Below are 23,364 nucleotides of genomic sequence, written 5' to 3' on the forward strand. Positions count from 1 at the left end.
AAGGTGTTATATAAAAAAAACCAAAGTGGGGGCCCTTTTATCCACCTTTACCTCAAGTAATAAACAGATTATAGTCAACATCATCATGTCGGCGAGTTGCATGGAGGTCATTGTTACGTCGTTTCGGCCGTTCCATCTCAAAATTCGGTGTACCTTCCCAATTTCTTTCATAATTTCCGAAGAGCCCTGTGTTATTATTTTGTGGCTGTTCCGTATTTCTATGCCCCTCTTCCCGTATTTGAGCGCGAGTGTCCTCTGAAATATGTAATTCTTGTATTATCTGTGTCAACTGATCTTGTACTTCCCGGATTTCTCTTTGGTGTTGCGTATTAATTTGATTCTGATTTTGTTTGAATTTCCTAATTTGTTCGTACTCTTCTGTGTCATTAAAGACTACCGGTCTTGTGTCATTCAGATTATCATCTACCTTTGTAGATAAATTATTTAGCTGATCCGAAAGTTCGACTACTTTCTCTGATAATGAACTAATTTCCTCCATGTGTCTTTCTGAACCAATTTTCAGAGTATCTACTGCGTACTTTAAGTTTTCCTGAGTTTTTGCAAGTAGTGTAATCGAATCTGTAGTTGCAACTGAGTGAATTTTAGCCCGCCAGGTCTCATGATTTTCATGAACAATAGTTTGCTGTTCTTTTATGGCTGCTTCGTGATTCTGTAATGCATTTTCATGCCGCGAAAAAATAGGTTGAAAATGTTCACAAATTTGTGTTTTTACGTCATTACAGATTTTTTGACATTTCGATTCGATGTTATGTAACTCAGTAGTTAAATCTTCACGTGTTTGTTCAAGCGTAGTGTCTAACTTTTGAAGGTTTTGTTCCATTGCGTCTAACTTTCGAAGATTTTGTCCCATTGTGTCTAACCTTTGAAGCTTTTGCTGTGTTTGTCTCTTATTTTGTTCCATTGTGTCTAACTTTTGAAGATTTTGTCCCATTTGTTGTATTAATTGTAATAACATTGCACTGGTGTCTGAAACATGTTCGTCAGTGCTTTCCGACAGTGCATTTGCACCGGCAACATTCACATTTTGACAAGCAGAAAATGTGTCTTGACTTATTTCAGAAAACGGTGAGGACCCAAAACCTGAATCTACATTACTTGCGAAATTGTGTCCTGTCATTTCAGATTCCTGAGGCGGGCTGTTGCCGACCGATCGATCGATAATGCTTCCCGGTTCACTAATTGTTTCACTGTCTGCACCATTATTTGCAGCCCGCTCCATTTCCCTATGCGCAGTTACCAAATTACTACTTTTAACATTACTTAATTCATTACATGGTGGCGCTAACACACTGCTTTCGTCTTCACTGTCATTTCTCAGTTTACTTTGGAGCCTAGTATTACGTTTTTCACACGCCATTATTGTCACAATATTTCACACGATAACACAGAAAAGCACAATTTGAAGAGCGAAATAAGAAAACACGTTAACATAGCATTGAAAATAATACCTCGTTAATTGCAAGCGCAGCTGCGAAATACTTGGTGCAAATCTACATGCATGCCACAACTGTTTTACTGTACAACATTGAAAAACTACAACTACAAAGGAAATTCTCTCTATAATTACGCGCTAGCAATAAACAATAGCTACACTAATTACACAAACTACAAGAAAAAAATCAGAAGAGTCCATTGAGGATTCCTCAGCTAAGGGTCGACATATGAAACGTACCCTGAGAAAAAATAATAAATTACTGTGCTGATAACCTCTTACATTATTTGATCTTCAAACAGCTGAGAACTGAACGTACTCAGACATTTGTCTCTTTACTTATTCTGAACAACACTAAATTGACACACAGTCTTTTTAGTGCAACGCAATCTGACTTTCAATAATCTGTACATAAGAATGGCCATGACTAACAATAACCTATACCTTTCATGAATCACTTACCTCACAAAAGTCTTGGTTACTCGAACTACTGCAATACAGCGAGTGCCACTACTGCCAGCTAAATAAAAGATTCAAACTACAGAAGGCACTAACTACTGATAGGCATAATTAGCAAATGAAAGATTTTGATAGAGAACAAACAATATATCTACCTTAATAGTGTTCAAAAGTCATAATATATATAGCAGTTCATGACATCCAGTCTTACAAATTTAGTGTCTCTGATGGACACACGTCCAGATCATCCGCTCTCAAAACTCCGCCATTTCTCTCCCCACATCCACCACTGCTGGCGACTCACCTCCAACTGCACAACGCTACGTGCTGTTAACAGCCAACTACCCAACAGTACAATAGGGAATATTACAACAATGCCAACCAGCCACAGACTGCACATAGCACAGTCAGTGATTTTCATATAGAGCGCCACGTGGCGTTACCAACATAAAAACCTAAACAACCTATTTACAAACATAGTGAGAGCGTTCTTTGTCGAGCAAGCCACGTGGTGGACTGGCAGTTGTGTGACATCAGGGCAGATACCATTGTCCAGCAAAACAGCTTTTTCGCCTTCCGACCGAGGTCTGTGACATGAGCAGTCGCTGGACCGGTTGGGCTACCGCTGACCGGTGGCACCAGGGTAGTCTCCTCTGCTGGCGACGATTTGTATTAAGTCAGTTGAAGTCTTGATCTAGTGGTGAGCGCTGTTGGTGTTGCCATATCGATGATGTGTACTAAGTCTGTTGGAGCATAAGTGATGACAGTACTGTTTGAAATAAAGACTTCAGTCCTTTTCCCATCAATCGACAGGAGGTGACGCGATTTTCATAGCTTAGCAGCGAAAACATAACTGGCTGCCTAAATTCAAACTAGGCGTGAATTTGTAGGATGAGGTGGACTTAGGTTAGTGGATGTGACCAAACTGGCCTATTTCAGACGATTTTTTTTGAAGGTGTGACCGATTGTCGTGTTGGAATTAGAACTTGTGACCAACTTTTCTATAGAGGGCTAGGTTAGTGGTTCAAATGGTTCGCATGGCTCTGAGCACTTGAGGACTTAACTTCTATGGTCATCAGTCCCCTAGAACTTAGAACTAATTAAACCTAACTATCCTAAGGACATCACACACATCCATGCCAAAAGCAGGATTCGAACCTGCGACCGTAGCGGTAGCGCGGTTCCAGACTGTAGCACCTAGAACCGCTCGGCCACGCCGGTCAGCTTAGATTAGTGGACGTAACACAATAGGTCTATTTCCTTATGGGCGACGTATTATCCTGTTGGAATTTGAATTTCCCGCCAATTTTTTCTGGAGGTTTAGATTAGTGGAGGTAGCCCAATTGACCTATCCTCCCACCAAAATTCAAACATTCCGCAAAATCCGCCATTCTTGGATCACGTCATGCGCTGTTACCAAGTCTACAGACCGCCATCTTGGATGAATTCATCGCTGCCATATTGAATAAATTTGGCAACAACGAAATGTGGGGCCCTACATATTTCGTCCCACTACTCAGGTGATCGATCCAGCCAAGCATTTGGAAACGACTGGCTGATTATTCGATCGTTTCGAAATGTGTTTCGGAGTAGTAGGTGAACTTCATTAGTGATGTGCGGTGGGGCCCCATCTTGCATGAACACTGTTGAGTTCAATGGGTCTCTCTCCTGTAGGGCGGCTATGACATGCTATCGAAGCGTATTGCAGTAACGCTGGCCTGTCACGTTGCATGTCTTTGGTCTTGATCGCCAACGTGTTCAAAAAATAATGGGCCAATACTGCAGTGAAGCCACACCATACTTTGACACGTTCACCACTTATAGGAATTTCATGCACAGAGACTGGAAGTGAAAATCCCCGAATCCTGCCTCGGGCATGGATGTGTGTGATGTCCTTAGGTTAGTTAGGTTTAATTAGTTCTAAGTTCTAGGCGACTGATAACCTCAGAAGTGAAATCGCATAGTGATCCGAGCCATTTGAACCATTTGAACGAACCTGCGACCGTAGGGGTCGCGTGGTTCCAGACTGACGCACCTAGAACCGCTCGGACACAACGGCCGGCACGGCTGACATTGTTTTGAGAGTTGTATGAAAGCCGATTGATGTGGAACGTCGATTTCTAATTCATTATATATCTTGAAGCGGTATTTGAAGAATAGGAATAAGCTACAAACAGTGGGGACGAGTTAAAAAAATGATCAGATCTGTGTAAAATTTAATGGGACTTAACTGGTAATGTCATCAGTCCCTAAGCTTACACACTACTTAACCTAAATTATCCTAAGGACAAACACACACACCCATGCCCGAGGGAGGACTCGAACATCCGCCGGGACGAGTAGGAGGGGACGGGTTAAGCAAAGAAGATGCAACTGAAAGGACATTTGTAAGGTCTCTGCAATAATTTCGACCAACAGCGAGAGAATATCTGACAAGGAAGTTTTATTTTAAAAAACGATAATAATGACGTCGTTTTGTAGTTGGAGATCCACAGGGGAGTTCGAAGGTTCTGACACAACATAATCGGTATGGAAATGTAGCTGGAGAAGCCAAGGCAGCGCCCAGCTTACAAGGTCCGTGTTGAGTGTTACTTCGGGCTCCACTTAACGTTAGAAATTGCACCGTGCGGACCTTGGCTGTATATGTATCGACGGAGGACAAGATACTTCGCGTATCCTGGATCATAAGAGTCATTTACCAGGACACAAAACGTGTGATGTAAATTTCATCTGTTACGTGAGGTTATTGAGAGTGAAGTGAAAACGGACATTGTGTCAAGACATTGGCTAAGAAATACACTGTGATTAGTACGACGACAGTATGGCCTCTTATTTTGACAGTATCACTAGGAGTAAAGGGATCGTTCCTGACACCGTGTTTGTTTTATTTGGGATCGCAGTTCCTTGAAAGCAGCTCTTGGTATACATTAGTATAGTTACAGTTCTTATGAATTTTAAGAATGGCGCTGAGGAAATTTACGGTAGAATTTGGATGTAAATACAGGGTGTTCGGCAAGCTATTGTGCAGTTATAACTTACCTCGGAAATGACCTCCACGGGCGGCTGTGCAATTCTGAACTCACTTCATTTTGTTGGAATACTATTGGCTCTGAGCACTATGGGACTCAACTGCTGAGGTCATTAGTCCCCTAGAACTTAGAACTAGTTAAACCTAACTAACCTAAGGACATCACAAACATCCATGCCCGAGGCAGGATTCGAACCTGCGACCGTAGCGGTCGCACGTTTCCAGACTGTGGCGCCTAGAACTGCTCGTGACAATACAATACGGAAGATTCACCAATCTAAGACAGCCGGAAGAGAAAGATTTCTTTTAAACAAATGGTCATATTTAAAAGTTGTAGTTCAAATGGTTCAAATGGCTTTGAGCACTATGGGACTCAACTGCTGTGGTCATTAGTCCCCTAGAACTTAGAACTACTTAAACCTAACTAACCTAAGGACATCACACACATCCATGCCCGAGGCAGGATTCGAACCTGCGACCGTAGCAGTCGCACGGTTCCGGACTGCGCGCCTAGAACCGCGAGACCACCGCGGCAGGCAAAAGTTGTAGTAGTTGGTCTCGCAGTTGAGGTACAGTTTGTAAATAGCTTTTCTTAAATAAATGCTAGTAAGCAACTGTCGACACTAGAGGCACTTGTTTTGAATTCTGCGTAACACTGCGAACTCGCACAATAAAGTGGTCACAATAAACATCCATCAGCATAACAGGAGATCACGAATATATCCGTACGGGTTAGGTATCCAAATCTTCCGAGGTTGTACGAGTATATACTACTCAAACACTACGGCCCATGTGTGCGTTTCTTTTCATTTCTCTCATTAAAAAGAAATTTTATTACACAACGCTGTTCCACAGGACACGTACTCTACTTTACAGCACATTTTGCGTTCTACGGCGTTATTCATAAGTGACTTCAGCGCTTCAGAAGATGAAAGGGCGAAAAGTGCAAGGTATAAAAAGCAGTACGCACATTTCATGCCATTGGAAAGAATATCTCTGAAGTTTCGATTCCTATTACGCGATGTGGAGATTTTACACTGTGGAGCAGTTCTGACAGCATCTAAACGAATTTCAGGTGGCTATAATTAAACTTACCCTACCTAACACGTTAGTTATCGCACAAGTACCAAAATCGGTAGCATTAATGTCCAGAGTATGGGGAGTATGACTTACTTGCGTCACTGCGCCACCGACCAGTTCCAACTACGCCACCAGGTGTCGTGATTAGTCATCGTGATTCGTAGTCTCACACACCTGACCGGTCGCAGTGAACTTGTCGACATGTCAACATGAGCTTGGGCCAAAGGAAGCTCTTTTATGAAAACAACAGTAATGCTGCAGCTGCACTTCGAGAGTACCACCGTCGGAAAAATGGAAGGTTGCTCTTTCTTCAACTGCTGTGCGTAGCATAATGAAGAAGTTCGAATCAACTGGAAAACTGGGCGTCGCGACGGGAGGAGGCCGACGGGCGGTTGCACCAGAAGTGGTTGACGAAATCGCTGTTGCCGCGCGCGATTCCCGATCGTCAGGCAGTGCGCGTGCTGCGTCACGGCAGTTAAATATCCCGTGGTCCACTGTACTGAAGCACCTTGCACCACAGGATGCACAATGATGTGTGACTCCGCTCTCCACATTTTCGCAAGGATTTAATTTGACGAAGGCTGGCCCTGGACCATCCTATGGACAGACGAATCTTATATTTCTCTGACGGGTGAGGTGAACACACAGAATTGCCGAGTGCGGGGGTTTAAAAAAATGGTTCAAATGGCTCTGGGCACTATGGGACTTAACTTCTGAGGTCATCAGTCCCCTAGAACATAGAACTACTTAAACCTAACTAAGGACATCGCGCACAACCATGCCCGAGGCAGGATTCGAGACTGCGACCGTAGCGGTCGCGCGGTTCCAGACTGTAGCGCCTAGAACCGCACGGCCACTCCGGCCGGCGCAGGTTCGAATCCAGCCTCGGGCATGGATGTGTGTCATGTCCTTAGGTTAGTTAGTTTTAAGTAGTTCTTAGTTCTAGGGTACTGATGACCTCAGATGTTAAGTCCCATAGTGCTCAGAGCCATTTGAACCATTTTTTGGATGTCAGTCGTGCATGGGCTCTAAGAGGAAATGCTCTGAGAATTTTGGTGGGAATTCACTTTTGCAGTTTCTCCTTGAAGGTAAAGCTTCCTATACATATATGACACTTGTACGTCCAGACACAACATACATAATGGTGTCCAGCACGTACGTCATTTATTTTGATTATGTCTGATTAGGTTAGACATACAACAGAGCAGACAGATTTGTACTCTAGCTCCTTACTGTTGTTTTGATGGTTGTATTACATTGTCTCCCAAACATCACTCCTTGTTCCTTTATTTCTGATGTATAACATTATTATAGTGTGTCATTTTTGTCAATGTAAAATTTTAATGATTATTTGTGAGGTGACTTGAAGATTCCATTTGAAAATCTCGTTCTGTTTACTTGCTTGATGTAACTTATAAATTGTGAATTTGCACACTCCAAAGATATAAAGATCGATATTAAGGAAGTATCATAAGTTATGGGTAGGGGGTAGTATCTATGGGACCAAATTGTTGAGGTCGTCGGTTCCTAGGCTACTTAATCTTACTTAAACCAACTTACTCTAAGGACAACACACACACCCATGCCCGAGGGAAGAGTCGAACCTCAGACGGGGTTAGCCGCGTGAACCGTGGAAAAACGCCTGACACCACGCGCTAACCCACGCTGCTCAGAAGGTACGCCAGCGCTTCGGGGAAGTGAACTCATGCGGACGAAGTCAAAATATTTTCAACGACGCTAACAGGTAGTGCTATGAGCCATGCATAATTGCAGTCCTTCCCGATTAGTGTGGTTGGCTGATTTCGGGCTCTAATGAGCGCGTACAGCGGAAATCGGCGTAAACAACCCGGAAACGCAGCCAAGCAGCAAAATTGTATACACGCTATTGATGTAGAATAGGACCGTACGCCCATCGAGAACGATCCTGCTGTAATTTTCTGAAATTCAGCACGGACAAACTTCACATTTTCGTGGTCAGTATCTCAGAGTAGAAACTGGTTGCGTGTCGCTTACAGCATCGCACCACATTTGTAAGCGAATAATTTGGTGCACTGGTTACAGCACAGATTTGGCATTTGGGAGGAGATACGTTAAAAGTCTAGTTTTCCACATTTAGATTTCCTTAAAATCTCTTTAGATGAGTACCCAAATGGTTCCTTAGGAAAGGACGACACAAATATCCTTCTTCATCCATTTCGATATCGAGATTTTTCTCCGTTTTTAATGACATATACTGATCGTTAAACTTTTCTTTTCTTATTCTTACTTTCTATAAAATTTTCTTCTGCTTCCTGTAAGGGATACAATATTTTCCATCGAGAACCAGTAAATACTGTTTGAAAGTAACCTGTCGTTGAGAATATTAAGCCCCTGTAACTCCTGTAGGCCTACTTCAGAAGGTATTTATCGTCATAACATGTACATTTGATTATAGTGACTGGAAAAATTTAGATAATATAGGAATCTACTACAAAACAAAATTCTGAGCAATGACGTACTACCTCCTCACTATGATTTAAAGACATGGTAGTCGGCAAAGCCGGCATTGCCCGAATACTCATTTTGCCAAATTTATAACTGAAAGGAGAATAAAAATCTAACTGCGTTTTAATGCAATATCGAAAAAAATTCATTTCCTTGTATTCGTGAAAATACCTTTGTTTTTAAGAAACAACCGTATGAAGAAATATGCCTAAAGCACACACCCCGCTCCTGTGACGTAGGGGTAACGTCTTTGATAAGTTCTCGGTCATGGGTTCGAAACCTGCCACTGCGTAAATTTTGATTAAAAATCAGCATTGGCAGCTGAAGACTTCCTGTATGAGAAGTCACCCACATTCTGCCAACGGCCTTTTCAAAGAGGACGAAGTAGCGGGCAGAGGTTCAGGGCACTATCCTGTCCTTGGGATGGAAAACTGCCCCTGAAGGTGGAAGAATCAGCAATGATTATCGGCATGAGGATACAGCAATGGTTACCGGCATAAGGATGCAAAAGGCAATGGAAACCTCTGCAATAAAGACACATAACGTGTACCCAGAGCACATGTTACCTGTAACTGGGAAAGAGTCGTGATGATCTGTCCATTGGCAAAAGGTCGGGAATAACACCCATTCAGATGAGGGAGTTAACCATGAGAAAAAGACTGAATAACCAACGACAGGATAACGTTCTACCAGTCGGGGCGAGGAATGTCATAAGCATGAATGTGGTAGGGAAGCTATAAAATCAGAAAAGTTAAATCCAAGGGCTCAATCTAGATATAGTAGGTGTCAGTGATGTGAAATGAAAAGACGACAAGGATTTCTGGTCAGAAGGGTATAGGGTAATGTCATCAGCACCAAAGAAATGTGTAACAGGAGTAGGATTCGTTACGCGCAGGAAGGTAGAGCAGAGAGTGTGTTTCTGTGAACAGTTCAGTGACGGGGATGTTCTTATCAGAAAATGGGATACAGAAGTACTAAGGAATGACGAGATAAGCTTCAAGGTATCAGAGGCTACAGATATAGGAATAAGGAATAGCTCAGTATGGAGTACAGTTAAAGAGGAACAGACATCTCTAAAACGGGCAATGACTGAAGTTGAAAAGAGAAACATATGTACAAAGAAGGTAACTGAGAAGAAACTGTGGGTAACAGAAGAAATACTTCAGTTGGTCGATGAAAGAAGGAGGTATAAAAATGTTCAGGTAAATACAAGTGACTGAGGAATGAAATAAATAGGAGGTGCAGGGAAGCTGAGACGGAATGCTTGCACGAAAAATGTGAATAAATCGAAAAAGGAATGATTATCGGGAGGACTGATTCAGCATATAGGAAAGTGAAAACAACCTTCAGTGAAATCAAAAGTTACGATGGTAACATTAAGATGGCAATGGGACTTCCAGCATTAAATGCTGAGGAGAGAGCGGATAGGTTGAAAGAGTACACTAAAGGCCTATATGAAGGGGAGAGTTTATGAGGTGACAGAAAAAGAAACAGGAGTCGGTTTAGAAGAGATAAGGGATCCAGTATTAGAATCAGAATTTAAAAGATCTTTGGAGGAATTGAGATCAAATAAGGCAGAAGGGATAGATAACATTCTATCATAATTTCTAAAATCATTGGTGAAAGTGGCAACAAAACGACTATAGACGTTGACGTGTAAAAAGTATGAGTTTGGCCACATACCATCCGACTTTCGGAAAATATCTTCCACACAATTCCGTAGTCTGCAAGACACGACAAGTGCGAGAACTATCTCACAGTCAGCATAAGAGCTCATACAGCCGTGCGGAGTGACCGCGAGGTTTGAGGCGCCATGCACGAATTGCGCGGACCCTCTAGCCGGAGGTTCGAGTCCTGCCTCGGGCATGTGTGTGTGTGTGTGTGTGTGTGTGTGTGTGTGTGTGTGTGTGTGTGTGTGTGTGTTGGCATTACCGATGACCTCAGCAGTTTAGTCCCTTAGGAATTCACATAAACATAGCTCATGATTCGTTGCTCATAAGAATAATATATAGAAGAATGGAACAGAAGATTAGGTATGTGTTAGATGATGATCAGTGTAGCTTTAGGGAAGATAAAGGCACAAGAGAGTCAATTCTGACGTTGCTGTTGTTAATGGAAGCAATAATAATTAGAAATCAAGACACGTTCATAGTATTTATCAACTTGGAAAAAACGCTCGAATGCGTAAAATGGTGCAAGATGTTCGAAATTCTGAGAAAAATAGGTGTAAGCTATAGAGCGAGATGGGCAGTATACAATATGAACAAAAGGGAAGAGGGAATATTGATGGTGGACGACCAAGAACGAAGTGCACAGATTAAAAAGGGTGTAAGAGGGGGGCAGGGTTGTAGTATTTCGGCCCTGTTGTTCAATCTGTGTATCCAAGAAGCAATGACGCTAATAAAAGAAAACTTGAGGAATGAAATTAAAGTTCATGATGGAAGGATATTAATGACACGATGCGCTGAAGGCATTGCTATCCTGAATGAAACTGACGAAGATTTACATGATATGCTGAATGGACGAACAGTTTAATGAGTGCAGAATATGGGTTAACAGTAAATCGAAGAAAGACGAAAGTAATTAGAAGTAGCAGAAATGAGAACAGCGAGAAACTTAACATCCGGATTGACGATCACAAAGTAGATGAAGTTAAGCAATTTTACTACCTAGGCTGCGAAATAAGCAATGACGGTCGGAGCAAGCAGGACATAAAAAGGAGACTAGCACTGGCAGAAGGGCATTTCTGCCCAAGAGAAATTACTAGTACGAAACACAGACCTTAATTTGAGGAAGAAATTTCTGAGAATGTACGTTTTGATCACAGCATTGTATGGCAGTCAAACATGTACTGCGGGAAAACCAGAAGAGAAGAGAATCGAAGCAGTTTGATGTGAAGCTACAGCTCAATGTTGAAAATTTGGTGGACTGATAAGGTAAGGAATGAGGAGGTTCTGTTCAGAATCGGAGTGGAACGGAATATGTGGAAGACATTGACAATAAGAATTGACATCTGTGACGACATCAGGAGATGAGACATAAGGGAGTGACCTCCAGGGTACTAGAGGCAGCTGCAGACGCAAAAAATGTAGAGGAAGCCCGAGATTGGAATACATCCAGCAGTTAATTGAGGTCGTAGGCTGCAAATGCTACTCTGAGGTCAACAGGTTGGCCGAGGAGAGGAATTCGTGGCAGGCCGCTTCGAACCAATCAGAAGACTGATGACTCCAAAGAAAAGTACAGATTTGTACGTACAGAATCTTGGACAGTTTCTGTACGTTTGACGCAGCTGCACAGCGTGTCTCCAACCCTATATTGTAAACGTCTCTATGGTTAACGCTTATCCATAGCTCTATCGATGGCTACTGTTTTCGCCTAGAGCCATATGCGCTTCGCAGTTGAAAGCTATCAAAAGTGCTGCCCGGAGCCATGGATTTCGTTCAGTTGACTCGACTGTAGGAGTGGGTAAATAGTACGAATTAATGTATTAAAACTTTTTATACGATGCGACATTTTTTCGGGTATCTGAATGTTTGTAATGTCGTATCTCTTGAACTATGTGTCGTGCAGTGACGTATATGTGCTAATACATTTCGTGCCAATGTGGACACTACATGTGAAAAATTTTGGGAACAGAGTTAGTAGCAAAGGAGAAATAAATTTGAAAGTGACGCATCATGCGGAGTTTTTAATGCATCTCGTTGTTTATGACGTCACATGTGGTGAACTATGATAGGTCTTTGGTTCTTATCGCGTCAGCGATTGTTGCCTGAAACCAACGTATATGTGAATCAAGTTTGGTTGAAACAGTCCCAGTAGTTTAACGAGATGCGGAACATACACACATACACTCATTAAGACATTTATTTTTATAAAACACTGACGGAAAGAAACGCTACATAAAAAATAAACGAAAATATGGTAATACATTATTCTAGGTATCAAATTTAAATGATTAACGCTGCAAGATAGCAGGTTAAGATAAGAGCGACATAAGACATTGCAAATGTGAAATCTTGGTACGTTAATAACCGGTGTAGCGGCCAGAATGTTGAACGCAAGCATGCAGACGTGCATGCATTGTGTTAACAAGTGCCGTCACTTCCATGCCTGTCACACTTTCCCGTCAATATAGTGATCGAAATGTGTTTTTGCATGACGCTGGATTTGTCGTCCGATCATGTTCCATACGTGCTCGATTGGAGACAGATTTGATAATAGAGTAGCTCAAGGCAACATGTCGACACTCTGCAGAGGGTGTTGAGTTGTAACAGCGGTTTATGGGCGAGAGTTAACAAGTTGGAGAACACCACCCGGAATTATCTGATGGTTCAAATGGCTCTGAGCACTATGCAACTTCTGAGGTCATCAGTCGCCTAGAACTTAGAACTAATTAAACCTAACTAACCTAAGGACACCACACACATCCATGCCCGAAGCAGGATTCGAACCTGCGACCGTAGCGGTCGCTCGGCTCCAGACTGTAGCGCCTAGAACCGCACGGCCACTCCGGCCGGCAGGAATTATCTGAATGCGTGGTGTTTGCTCTTTCGGGCATATCCGAAAGAACGAACAAGACACACTCGTATAACTGAGTCACCTTGAATGGGCTATGAATTCACCACCTTCAGTGCGAATGTACAATACGTTCGACCTCCTTCGGGAACCTCCAAGTAGAGAGCATGGAGGACATGGAGGGGACTGCAGGAAGATGACGCTATGAGGGAATGGTCAGCCGACAGACGTACGGAGATAATTCACGTAAGTTCTATAAACACTTGCTCCGCGGGGCGCAGTGATTAACGCAAATGCCTAGTAAGCAGGAAATCCCGGTTTCGAAACCCGGTCCGGAGAGCATTTTTATTTAGCGTCGCTGAATTCGCATAGATTCCCAATGCAGCTGACGTCATGAGTTTCTTCCCTTTCCTTCCCTTTCTCCCTCTTCCATTTTCAGTTTACACAATGCCCTGGCTTGCTGTTCATCAATGGCAGTAAAAAAGATCTGATCATCAGACTGCCGTACAACTTTGCTGTCAGGATGGGTGGTATAACCATGACAGTCCTTCTGCTGTCACAAGAAATCGTGACATAACTACAGGTGTAGGTTCAGTGTGTATAGCACCCAGACAGGTTGGTTACAAGCCCTCAATGGCTTCCTTCTAACAAACAGTCGGCCACCAGAATTCATCGGGAAAACACAACAGACTTCCACCCTGCCTTCCAATGAGCTCTCTCTTGACGCCACTGAAATGATGGCGGTTGTTTGGGGCCTGTGGAATGTCCACTACAGGCCGTCTGGCTCGGAGTTGTCCTTGATGTAGTTGATTTGTAACAGTTCACTATGTCACTGTGGTGCCAACTGCTGCTCAGATTGCTGCTGCAGTTGCAGTACGATGCGCCAGAGCCATACGCCGAGCACGATGGTCTTCCCTCTTGGCAGTGATACGTGGCTGTCTGGAGTCCGGTCTTCTTGCAACCAAACAATCTCGAGGCCACCGCCACCAGGAATCATGTAGTGTCTACATTTGCGTCAAGTCTTTCTCCAGTATCGCACAAGAAATATCCAGCTTCTAATAGCAGTATTACACGACTTTGTTATTACGCAGTCAATGCCTTGAAGGCACTATTGACTTACATAAACTCATAACGTCCAATCTCAAAGGTAACAAACGCTCACGACCGTTACAGCTTGTATTTTTTAAAAAAAGTGAGTTGCATCCTCATAGGGGCACTACTAGCGACACACTTACGCAACTGACACGAAATTTTAATAGACATATTTCAGCTGTAGAAACAGTGCTACCAGCTTTCGCTAATGTCGCACAGCTCTCCTTCTTGTTGTTGTGATTTTATTCTCCAACAGTGTACGTATGTAATTTAAGTTGACGATTCGATTTTAGAGTATTTTTCCCAGAATTTATAATTTTTATGCCTCAACTCACGTTCTTCAAGCCTAAGCTATGCATATTAAACCAACATCTTCAAGTAATTAGCTATCTTAAATTTGACTCAACGTGAAACCAGGAAATGCTCAGCGGTCTTGCTTATTTTTGTTGGTGAAAAAAGGTACAGCAATCAGTCGCAGCTTGCGTTTATTTCAGCTGATCTAGATTTCGGTCACTGAGTTACCATCTGCAATGCTAGACGTAATACAGGAACCAATTAAAGTACCATCGCATAGTTGTTAACAGCAAAGTATCTCTTTATAAGTTTCACATATAAGTAGATGGTACGTACCAGCAGGAAAAGTTATCAAACTTAAGCCGTTATTGGGCATAGTCGCTCATGGACTATACACGTCAAGATTGTAACTGCGCTGAGGCCGGTATTTACAATTACCTCGCAACTGGCCTTGGTATACTTCATATATGACTATGGAGCCCTCTATACATACGCCATGTTACAGTAGCGTATTGTACATACATAGTTGGTTATAACTCAAATGTGATATCCTCATCTGCATGTATATATCATCCACTTACATGTGAAATTTACTAATTGTACTTTCGTGTTAACGTGCATCATGATAGTATTTTAATTGGTTCCTGTATTACCTGTAGCACTGAAATGCGGATCTGCTACAAAAAACACTTATTGTGACTCATTGCTGTACCTTGTTACACCAGCTGTTTCCATTAACTGTCGAAAACCATACTGTTTATCAGAGATTTCCTATTACTTTCCTGCACTAGTAGATGAAGGAAAGGGTATTTTATTTCGAATCAGTAATCCTCGCTCTCATCAGCGATGGAGGGTGGAAATGTCAAAACACTAAGGCAAATTCCCAGTTACCAGGAAAGGATATATGTAACTTCGAAACCAATTTTTAACTGATTATTTACAATGTGATGGGCATTGTCTGCAAACAAAACGTTTCGGAATGAGAACTCATAAATAAAATCGAAAATCTCACAATAAAGTCAATCACTTTAGATTACCAGGAGGCTATGCAAGTTAGTCCAGTTTCCTCAGGCCCATTCCTCCCACCAAAACCTCCTGCTACTATGTCTTAAAGCACCAGCTACTCAACTCTGCAGGGAGGTCGATCATACAGTAATTTAATTACTGTATGATCGACCAGCTGTCAACGTAGCGAGAACCGTGAAATTATGGACTCTAGAATGATAGTGTTAGTATACAAACGCAGAACTGCTCAAAACACTTCGCAGCTTTTACCTCTGTTAGACACCAATTTCCAGAAGTTACACTACCTCTAAGACATTTCTCTGCCTTCAGATAAGGCAGAAAAACGTTACTCTCTTAAATGCGTTCGCAGTAGGTCAACTACTTTCACAGCTAACAAAGGTTACATGCTAATTTAGTAACGCAATAGCATCGAACAATAAAAGACTAACGATCAGAAGACTGCCTGTTAAGATATGGGAGTACCGGTCGGGATGAGCATTGGCCATGAACGTCTAGAAAAGCATTTTCCATTCATCTAAAATTTCTACAGACTCCAAATACTCAGAATTCTTATAAGTCCGCTTTATCAACGAAAAGTTACAGACAGAGGGACTATTGCTGCTCGTTTGTAATTCGGAGAATCTGAAAAAAATTCTGCAGGGAGTCGCGATCGTCTCAATGAATACGACCTTACAGTCAGAAATTAAAAGTAGGATGTGAAATTAAACCCCAGCTTTGAATACAATGGAGATTCCATTGTCCGTAATTGAATTATACGGATTCGCAACCATCCCGATTGTCAACAGTGAGCAAATACCTTTGTAGCGTAGTGTGTGCGTGTGCGGACACGTCCTTCTGGCACTGCCCACCCGCACAACGCGCGCCTCTGCTCCAAGCGGTTCATTACTGTTTTAATTAGACAGTTGCCAGTGGCTCTGCCACGGCCCCGTGTCGCGTCTGTGCTTAAAAAAGTCAAAGTGCAAGAGAATGGAGTTATCGCTTAAAGATAAAAGAAACATTGTGGAGTGATTAAAAGAAGGAGAAACTCGTAGTAAGCTAGATAATAAGCATGAGGTAGATATGGTGCGTGGAAAATGATACCCTATGCAACTATCACTCACTTACTCTTTTGTTCCATTCACAAATAGAAAGAGGGAATGAAAACTGTCTATTTGCCTCCGTAGGAACCCTAATCTCTCTAATCTTGTCTTCTTCTTCTTCTTTTTGCGCAGGGTCGGCATGGTTAAGGTCGGATTTGGCACGGTTGATTTTAAGGGGTGGCCGGATGCTGATCTCTCTAATCTTATCTCCGTGTTCCTATATCGAAATGTACATCTGTGGTAGTAAAGTCGTTCCACAGTCAGTCTCAAACACCGGTTTTTTAAGTTTTATCAATACTCGTCCTTGAAGACAACATCGCCTGCCCTTCAATGAGTCCCATTTAAGTTCCCAAAGCATGTCCTTATTACGTGCGCCGTGTCTGAAGCTACCGGTAATAAAAAGAGCAGCTCGCCTTTAAATTGGTACGACTTCTTCCTTCAGTCCGACTTAGTGAAGATCCCAAATACTCGAATGGAGCTGAGCTGTGTATAACTTTGGTGTCCTACGTGCGGCCCCCTTTACAGATTACACAATAAACCAAAGTCGATCATTCGCCTTCTCTACTACAATCCTTACATGCTCATTCCATTTCGTATTACAACTGTAAGCTTAGTATTTAATCGACGTGACTGCCTGTGTCAAGCCGCACGCTTCTAATGCTGTAGTCGAACATCAGAGGACTTTTTCTCCTCTTTTTCTCCTACTCATTTACATTAACTTACATTTTTCTACATTTGGAGCCAGTCGCCATTCCACACACCAACTTAAAATTTTGTCTGTGTCATTTTGTATTCTTCTACGGTCCCGTACACTACAGTATCATCAGTAAACAGCCGCAGACTGCTGCTTACCATTTCAGCCACATCATTTATGTACATAGAAAATAAGACTGGTCCTGTTGCATTTCCCTGGGCCATTCCTCACGATACATTTTCTCTGATGAACGTTCACCGTCAAGGACAATATGCCGGGTTCTGTTATTTAAGAAGTCTTCGAGCCACCAACATATCTGGGAACCTGTTCTGTATCCTTGTGCCTTCTTTAACAGTTGCAATGTGGCCCTGTGTCCGAACTCTAGGAGCAGCTATTTGGGACTTTGAGTTTCAGACAACTCTTCGTAAAACTGAACTAGTATTCGATTAAGAACCCATACTTGCTTTCAACTCTTTCAGTTCTTCCTGTAAATCTTTTGCCTTCTAATGTGAGATATTTACTTCAACCAACGAAACAAAGCGTTTTCATAACAATGAAACGACTTTATCGAAACCAACTTTTACGTAGATCGTTATCTGTTGACGAAGACATCGCTCAGCAAATGAATTTAAGGAACTGTTGTTTCATGGTTGTATATGAGTACGATTTGACTGAAAAGAAAACTATGAACGAATTTTGGAACAGTGCACGAATATTCAATAATCCATACGGATGATTCGAAGGATATAAAAGTGCTAGTGTCAAACATAAAAATAGGCCAATAAAGTGATGCCGATGATATGAGACAGCGCCTCACCTGTGGCACTAATGATAAAGGTTTTCAGATCATGTGGGGTAATGAAATTTTTGAACACATATTGCAGCCAAACTAACAACAGGAAATGCAAGAAGATGACACCAGAAGAAAACGTAGCCGCAGGAAATGATGTAAGACCATCTCCTGCGGAAGCATTTGAAGCCCCGGAAACAGCTTCCAAATGGTTAGAAAAATAGGATGTGATACCATGAGTTTACTACAATGGATTCGTGATGTTGCAGCAAAGGAAAGCACAAATTGTTAATGCCAAATTACAATTTGGCGTAAACAGAATTGAACTACAATGACTGTCCAACGTCACATTTGTTAGGTACTACGTGATTAGGATTACAGTATTTCAGAAATTTTAAGAAAATATTATGAACATACAGAAATGGGTCTCAAACCTCTTGATAAACGTTGTGTTTTGTTGATTTTAATAAATTTAATTTGTTTTTGTTGTTTTGAATGAATACCAAATACTAAGTACTAAACTTTGGAAGATAAACGTATGATAGTGTACCTAAAAGACAAAAATTAACGGACGACGTGGGTTATCTACCTAGAGTTAATAGCACAAAAATCGCTTTTTGCATACATTCAGTTATACGTATATCCGATTATCCGTATGGCTTACGACAACAATTAGTCCGGTGAATCGAGTCCCATCTGTAATTAGTCAGCCGCCGACTTTTTTCAAACTTACGGGAATGACATAATACGTGACATAAAATAATTGGTATCAGTTATATTTACGTTTACTCTGATCTGTACGAAACGTATTCGAGTGTTACAGTTCCCCTTCGCCCTTTTCGTGATGGGCCAGGTACTATTTCCATACCATTCCATAGTGTCCCTTTCATATCTTGCTTCCACATATCAGAATTCATTCACAATTTTAATGGCATACATTCCTCAAATCTTATGTTTATTCGCTATTCTAGATTTTGTCACATTTGATTACTTCGTCTTAATTTCATTGTTACTGATTAATATGCAGACTTTACAATATAGTCTGTTTCTTCCATTATTTTCGGCCAGGTGGGTTATGTTGTCTAGGAAACTCAGTTTGCTATCTCATTCACTTATGGTTTCAAGTTTCTTGATTTTCCACTCTTAGTAACCCAGTTAGAATTTTAGCATGTTGTGGATTAATCGTATGTCTGAAAATATTAACGTAACTCGTCTGAGGATTTTGTCTATATTCCAACCCAAACTTTCCATGTGATTGTGAAGTACTCATACATTTGCGTAACTCTGTAAAAGTTACTCTGGTACTGCTGGCGGTATTCATAAAATGGACGCCCATTTTATGTTAATGGAGGGTATTAGGCTGCCCGTTACCAACGAAATATACATTCTCTATCTCAGTATTGTTAACATCACGAACACGCACCACATTTTACATGCAATACGCACTGCCATTTGTAGCGAAGAGATGTAACTCGGACGCAACTGTTATATACTTTGCGAAGTGCAAATTCCATTGCACGTGAATAAGCATAGTCATTGGTGTATATAAAGTCAATAATTATTGTTTCACTTTCAGTAACATTAATTTCTTTTCCTATATGTAGTACTTGAATCCTCGACTACTTTGCCCATGATAATTAAAAATTTACAAATAGTACAAATTTCTTTAAGCTGTTATAATTCAAAAGCTAAATTTATCGAAGTAATCAGCAATCAGTAGCATTAAAGAAATTTTATTGTAATGATTTTTTTCCGAGCCTTTGAAAAGTAGGAGATTTGAAAGGGCACCCTGAACGGTTTACCGAATGTATACTGCAGGGAGCGGAGATTTTTTCAAGGTGATATAAGGTTATTATTTTTATCATGTTTCCTTGGTTTTAAGGTATATTTCACAAACCTCTTACAAAGTCAGAAATATTCTCTCAATAAAGTAACTGGGATGAAGTTAATAGATTTAGTACTTCAATAAAAGACATTCTCAAACCTTTCTACAGAATAGCTAAAGAGCTGAGAAACAATACGAATCTCCCTGCGATTCTAAGTAAACAAATGTAAACCATTATGTTGCCCCCTGAAGCCCATTCTCAGGACAAAAATTATGGCTGCCTAAAAAATTTGACGGATTTTACCGTGCCAATTGCCACGATGTCTACATCATACCCATCACATAGTGTCTGGAGAGATGGCTAACATACGTTTATTGATTTAACATACCATCAAAATTTCTCAAGATACTCTGTCAAATCGGTGAAAGAAATCTGCATTGATATTCATTTAACGCTACATGCATGGCTCTCCTTACGCTAATTTTGCTTTCGTTAGGTTTTTGTTAGTTTTTGAGGGTTTGACTACGTTTAAATTTTCCGGGAAGATCTCTTGGCCTTCGCAGCAGCTTCCTGACGCGATTATCGAATTACAGCGGGACACTTCCATCGCACAGAACTTTGATCGGCACAGATCTGTCTGCAGCGTACAGTACAGTGCTCTTGAACTTTGTCCACCAATACTTAATATTGTTAGTGTTTGAGATGAAATTACCATACTGACGGTTCAGGTAATCTGAAATCCGCTTCTTGGCCCTATTGCTAAGCAGTTGTCTTCTCCGACCTTTCTTGAATTCCTGTTGACACCCTTAAGTATTGTTGCTGTGATGGCATTACGATCAATGATTAATTCTTCTACGCTGAGTCGAAAAGTTCTGGTCTCTTTTTCACCAGTAGATCTGAGATTGTATCTTCATATGTTGGTTTTCAAATTAACTGCTTAAATTAGTTTTCATATGAGGCATTCACAACAATTTAATACGATTCCCTATCCTTACTAAACGCCATAACCACTTTAGTCTCCCGTTTTATAGCCGGTAAGCTGAATCCTCCACCGAATACTACAAAATCATCAGGAAATTTACGCCAAATTTTCTCCTAGTGTACCCTAAGACGTTCCGCATGAAATGCCCCAGAGGCAGACGCTCTATAAAAGCATCCAAAGACCATCATTGATCCATTTTTAATATCTGTTTTCGCCGAAACTATTTCGCATTGAGAATCTTTACTAATCTAACTAGATGTTATGACATTTTTAGAGCCATTTATGCGCCTTCACTACTAGAGTTCAATGTTTCTTTGCCATATTCCAGACGGAATTTAGAATTTGATTGCCATTGACGTCCGGCTTCAGCCAGCTATGTGGTACTGTATGGGTATTGTAACCATTGCAGCTCTTTCAGTTAATTAATATCATATTAACATTATTTTTCTCCGAATTACTACGACGAATGGTACCCTTTGTAGAACCAGAATTCTTCTAATCGTGCCACTGAGATAATTCCTTTATCCTAAATAACCAACATGTGAAAGCTACATGCAGTCACCTACCCTAACTGCTGCTTCCTAATTGCACCGGGGCCTGTGAGGGTGCTACAGTTCTCTACCCAACAGCAGAAGTTGTTCAGTCAGCATCGACAGAGAATCGTCTGAGCCTCTGTTTGGAGGAGCTACATATCTTCACCAAAAGTGCCAGTCACTAGTAGCCGAGGTTTTCTTCCGAATCCAAGTGACAGGGGTCGTTTGTAGCTACATGAGCCACGATTTGTATCAGGGAGTACCAGGAGCACACAGTCGCTGCGGCAGAACATCCACCTTAATTCGAACAGATCCACTGGCAGGATAGTGGAGTGGACTTATTTCCCGACTATGGTATGGACCACTATTAAACCTCCGCACCGAGCAGTGGCTCTTTCCGTTACTTGCGTCCGAGAAACTCATCTCTGGCAGCACTTCTCCATGTGCGGCCGGCTGCTAACATTACAAGCCGCCTTCGCACGCGAACGCTTCCAACCATAGCGATTGGCCACACAGACCACGCAGCGATTCTCTGTGAACCGGGAGGCGTAGCGTCATCCATGATTCCAGGCGACACTATCGTCTCCAGAGGTGCCAAGCATTCTTCTTAGGTCGCCCCAATACCACGAGGTCAGCAGCCAGCAGCTTTTAAACGGTAGCCGACACAGACAGTTGCTTACGGACAAATACAGTTTTTGTCTGTACCACAAATAATCTGGCACTAACCCGAAAAGTCGATTGGCGCTATCTATGTTGCGCTACTACGCTATTCAGCTTCTGTTCTATTTTTCTTTTTCGCTATTTTGTTTTTCTTTTAACTACGATCCAAAGTCGGCTCACGCAAAGGTAATACACTGAAGTTCTCTCAAAAAACCTTACAGTTGATTAGTAAACAATAGTCAGCACCGTACAGTACACTGACACAATTCTCTTCTTCGCTGGAGTACACGAAAAACAGGTACTGAACTAAATAGTATAAAAGAGAAACGTCAGCTTTTCGACTAGGGACATTACCTTTGGTCTTTAGCTGTTTGGCAGGCTGTCTCTCCTGAATTCCCGGTATGTGACTAGTCGCTGTTTCTGGCAACAATGTTCGTAACTGATCACATTTTCCTCGACTCTCTGCGTACGGATCGCCACCTACAATAAAACTCGCTGATGTTGCGAAAGTTCCATATCTTCGCCCGAGTGATATTCTGTACGCGAAGTCCCAAGTGTGAAAAAAAAAAAAAAACTATACTTCATGTTCGTGTGCTGTATCAATTCAGCTTCCAGTGACAGACTTTAATGGCCACAGTGTCCCATTCTCCTCTGCCTTCAAACAGTCTAAAACTCTAAAACCTCCCGGATGCTGTCGACTCGGTTGTTGGCAACCAGCTGATAAGGCGTAAGACTGCTCACGCTGCCTGGCGGTGTTGGGCAGGTGGTGGAGCGCGTGACGCTGCCGCTGGTGGGCGGCCCCGGGCCCGAGCTGCAGTTGGTGCTCTACGAGGCGTGCATCGAGCGCTGGCCGTCGCGGCGCCTGCAGCTGGCGTACGCGGCGGGGCTGCTGCTGCTGCAGGCCGTGCTGCCCGCCGCCGTGCTCGCCACGGTGCACGCGCGCATCGCCCGCTACCTGCACGCGCACGCCAACACCGCCGCCGACTCCCGCCGCGCGAGCCGCGAGCTGCGCAGGAACCGCCGCACCACGCTGCTGCTCTCCGGCGTCGCCGTACTCTTCGTCGTCTCCTGGCTGCCGCAAGGTAGGCTAGACGCACTGCGCGTGGCGTAGCTATTGTCGAGACGGCGTAACGAGGTCCCTGACATCTCGCGGCGCCTTTGCCAGCCTTCAGGTGGGAAGTGATAAAGGATACAGACTAAAACATTAGCCATCTGCAGAGCTTTGAAAAGCACTGATGTGTTGCCGTAGAGGTGCTCACAAAATCGCGGTATGCGGGACTGCAAAGCTCGCGGGCCTACACTGGAAATGTCAGTGATCAAGTTAAACGTTGACTCAACTGTAATCTTGGAGGCAGTCTTATGCCTTTGC

General features: G+C 42.4%; 1 protein-coding gene across 1 annotated transcript in view; it reads left to right on the top strand.

Moving 5' to 3' along the window:
• Positions 1-23,364, top strand: part of LOC126252427 (neuropeptide Y receptor type 2-like) — a 251,949-nt gene that overhangs the window by 176,332 nt on the left and 52,253 nt on the right. The window contains exon 3 of the mRNA XM_049953318.1: positions 22,759-23,077. Within this exon, the coding sequence (XP_049809275.1) occupies positions 22,759-23,077 (319 nt within the window). The remainder of the gene's footprint in view (positions 1-22,758; positions 23,078-23,364) is intronic.

The sequence above is a fragment of the Schistocerca nitens genome, chromosome 4 (assembly GCF_023898315.1).
Source record: "Schistocerca nitens isolate TAMUIC-IGC-003100 chromosome 4, iqSchNite1.1, whole genome shotgun sequence".
Classification (NCBI taxonomy): Eukaryota; Metazoa; Arthropoda; class Insecta; order Orthoptera; family Acrididae; genus Schistocerca; species Schistocerca nitens.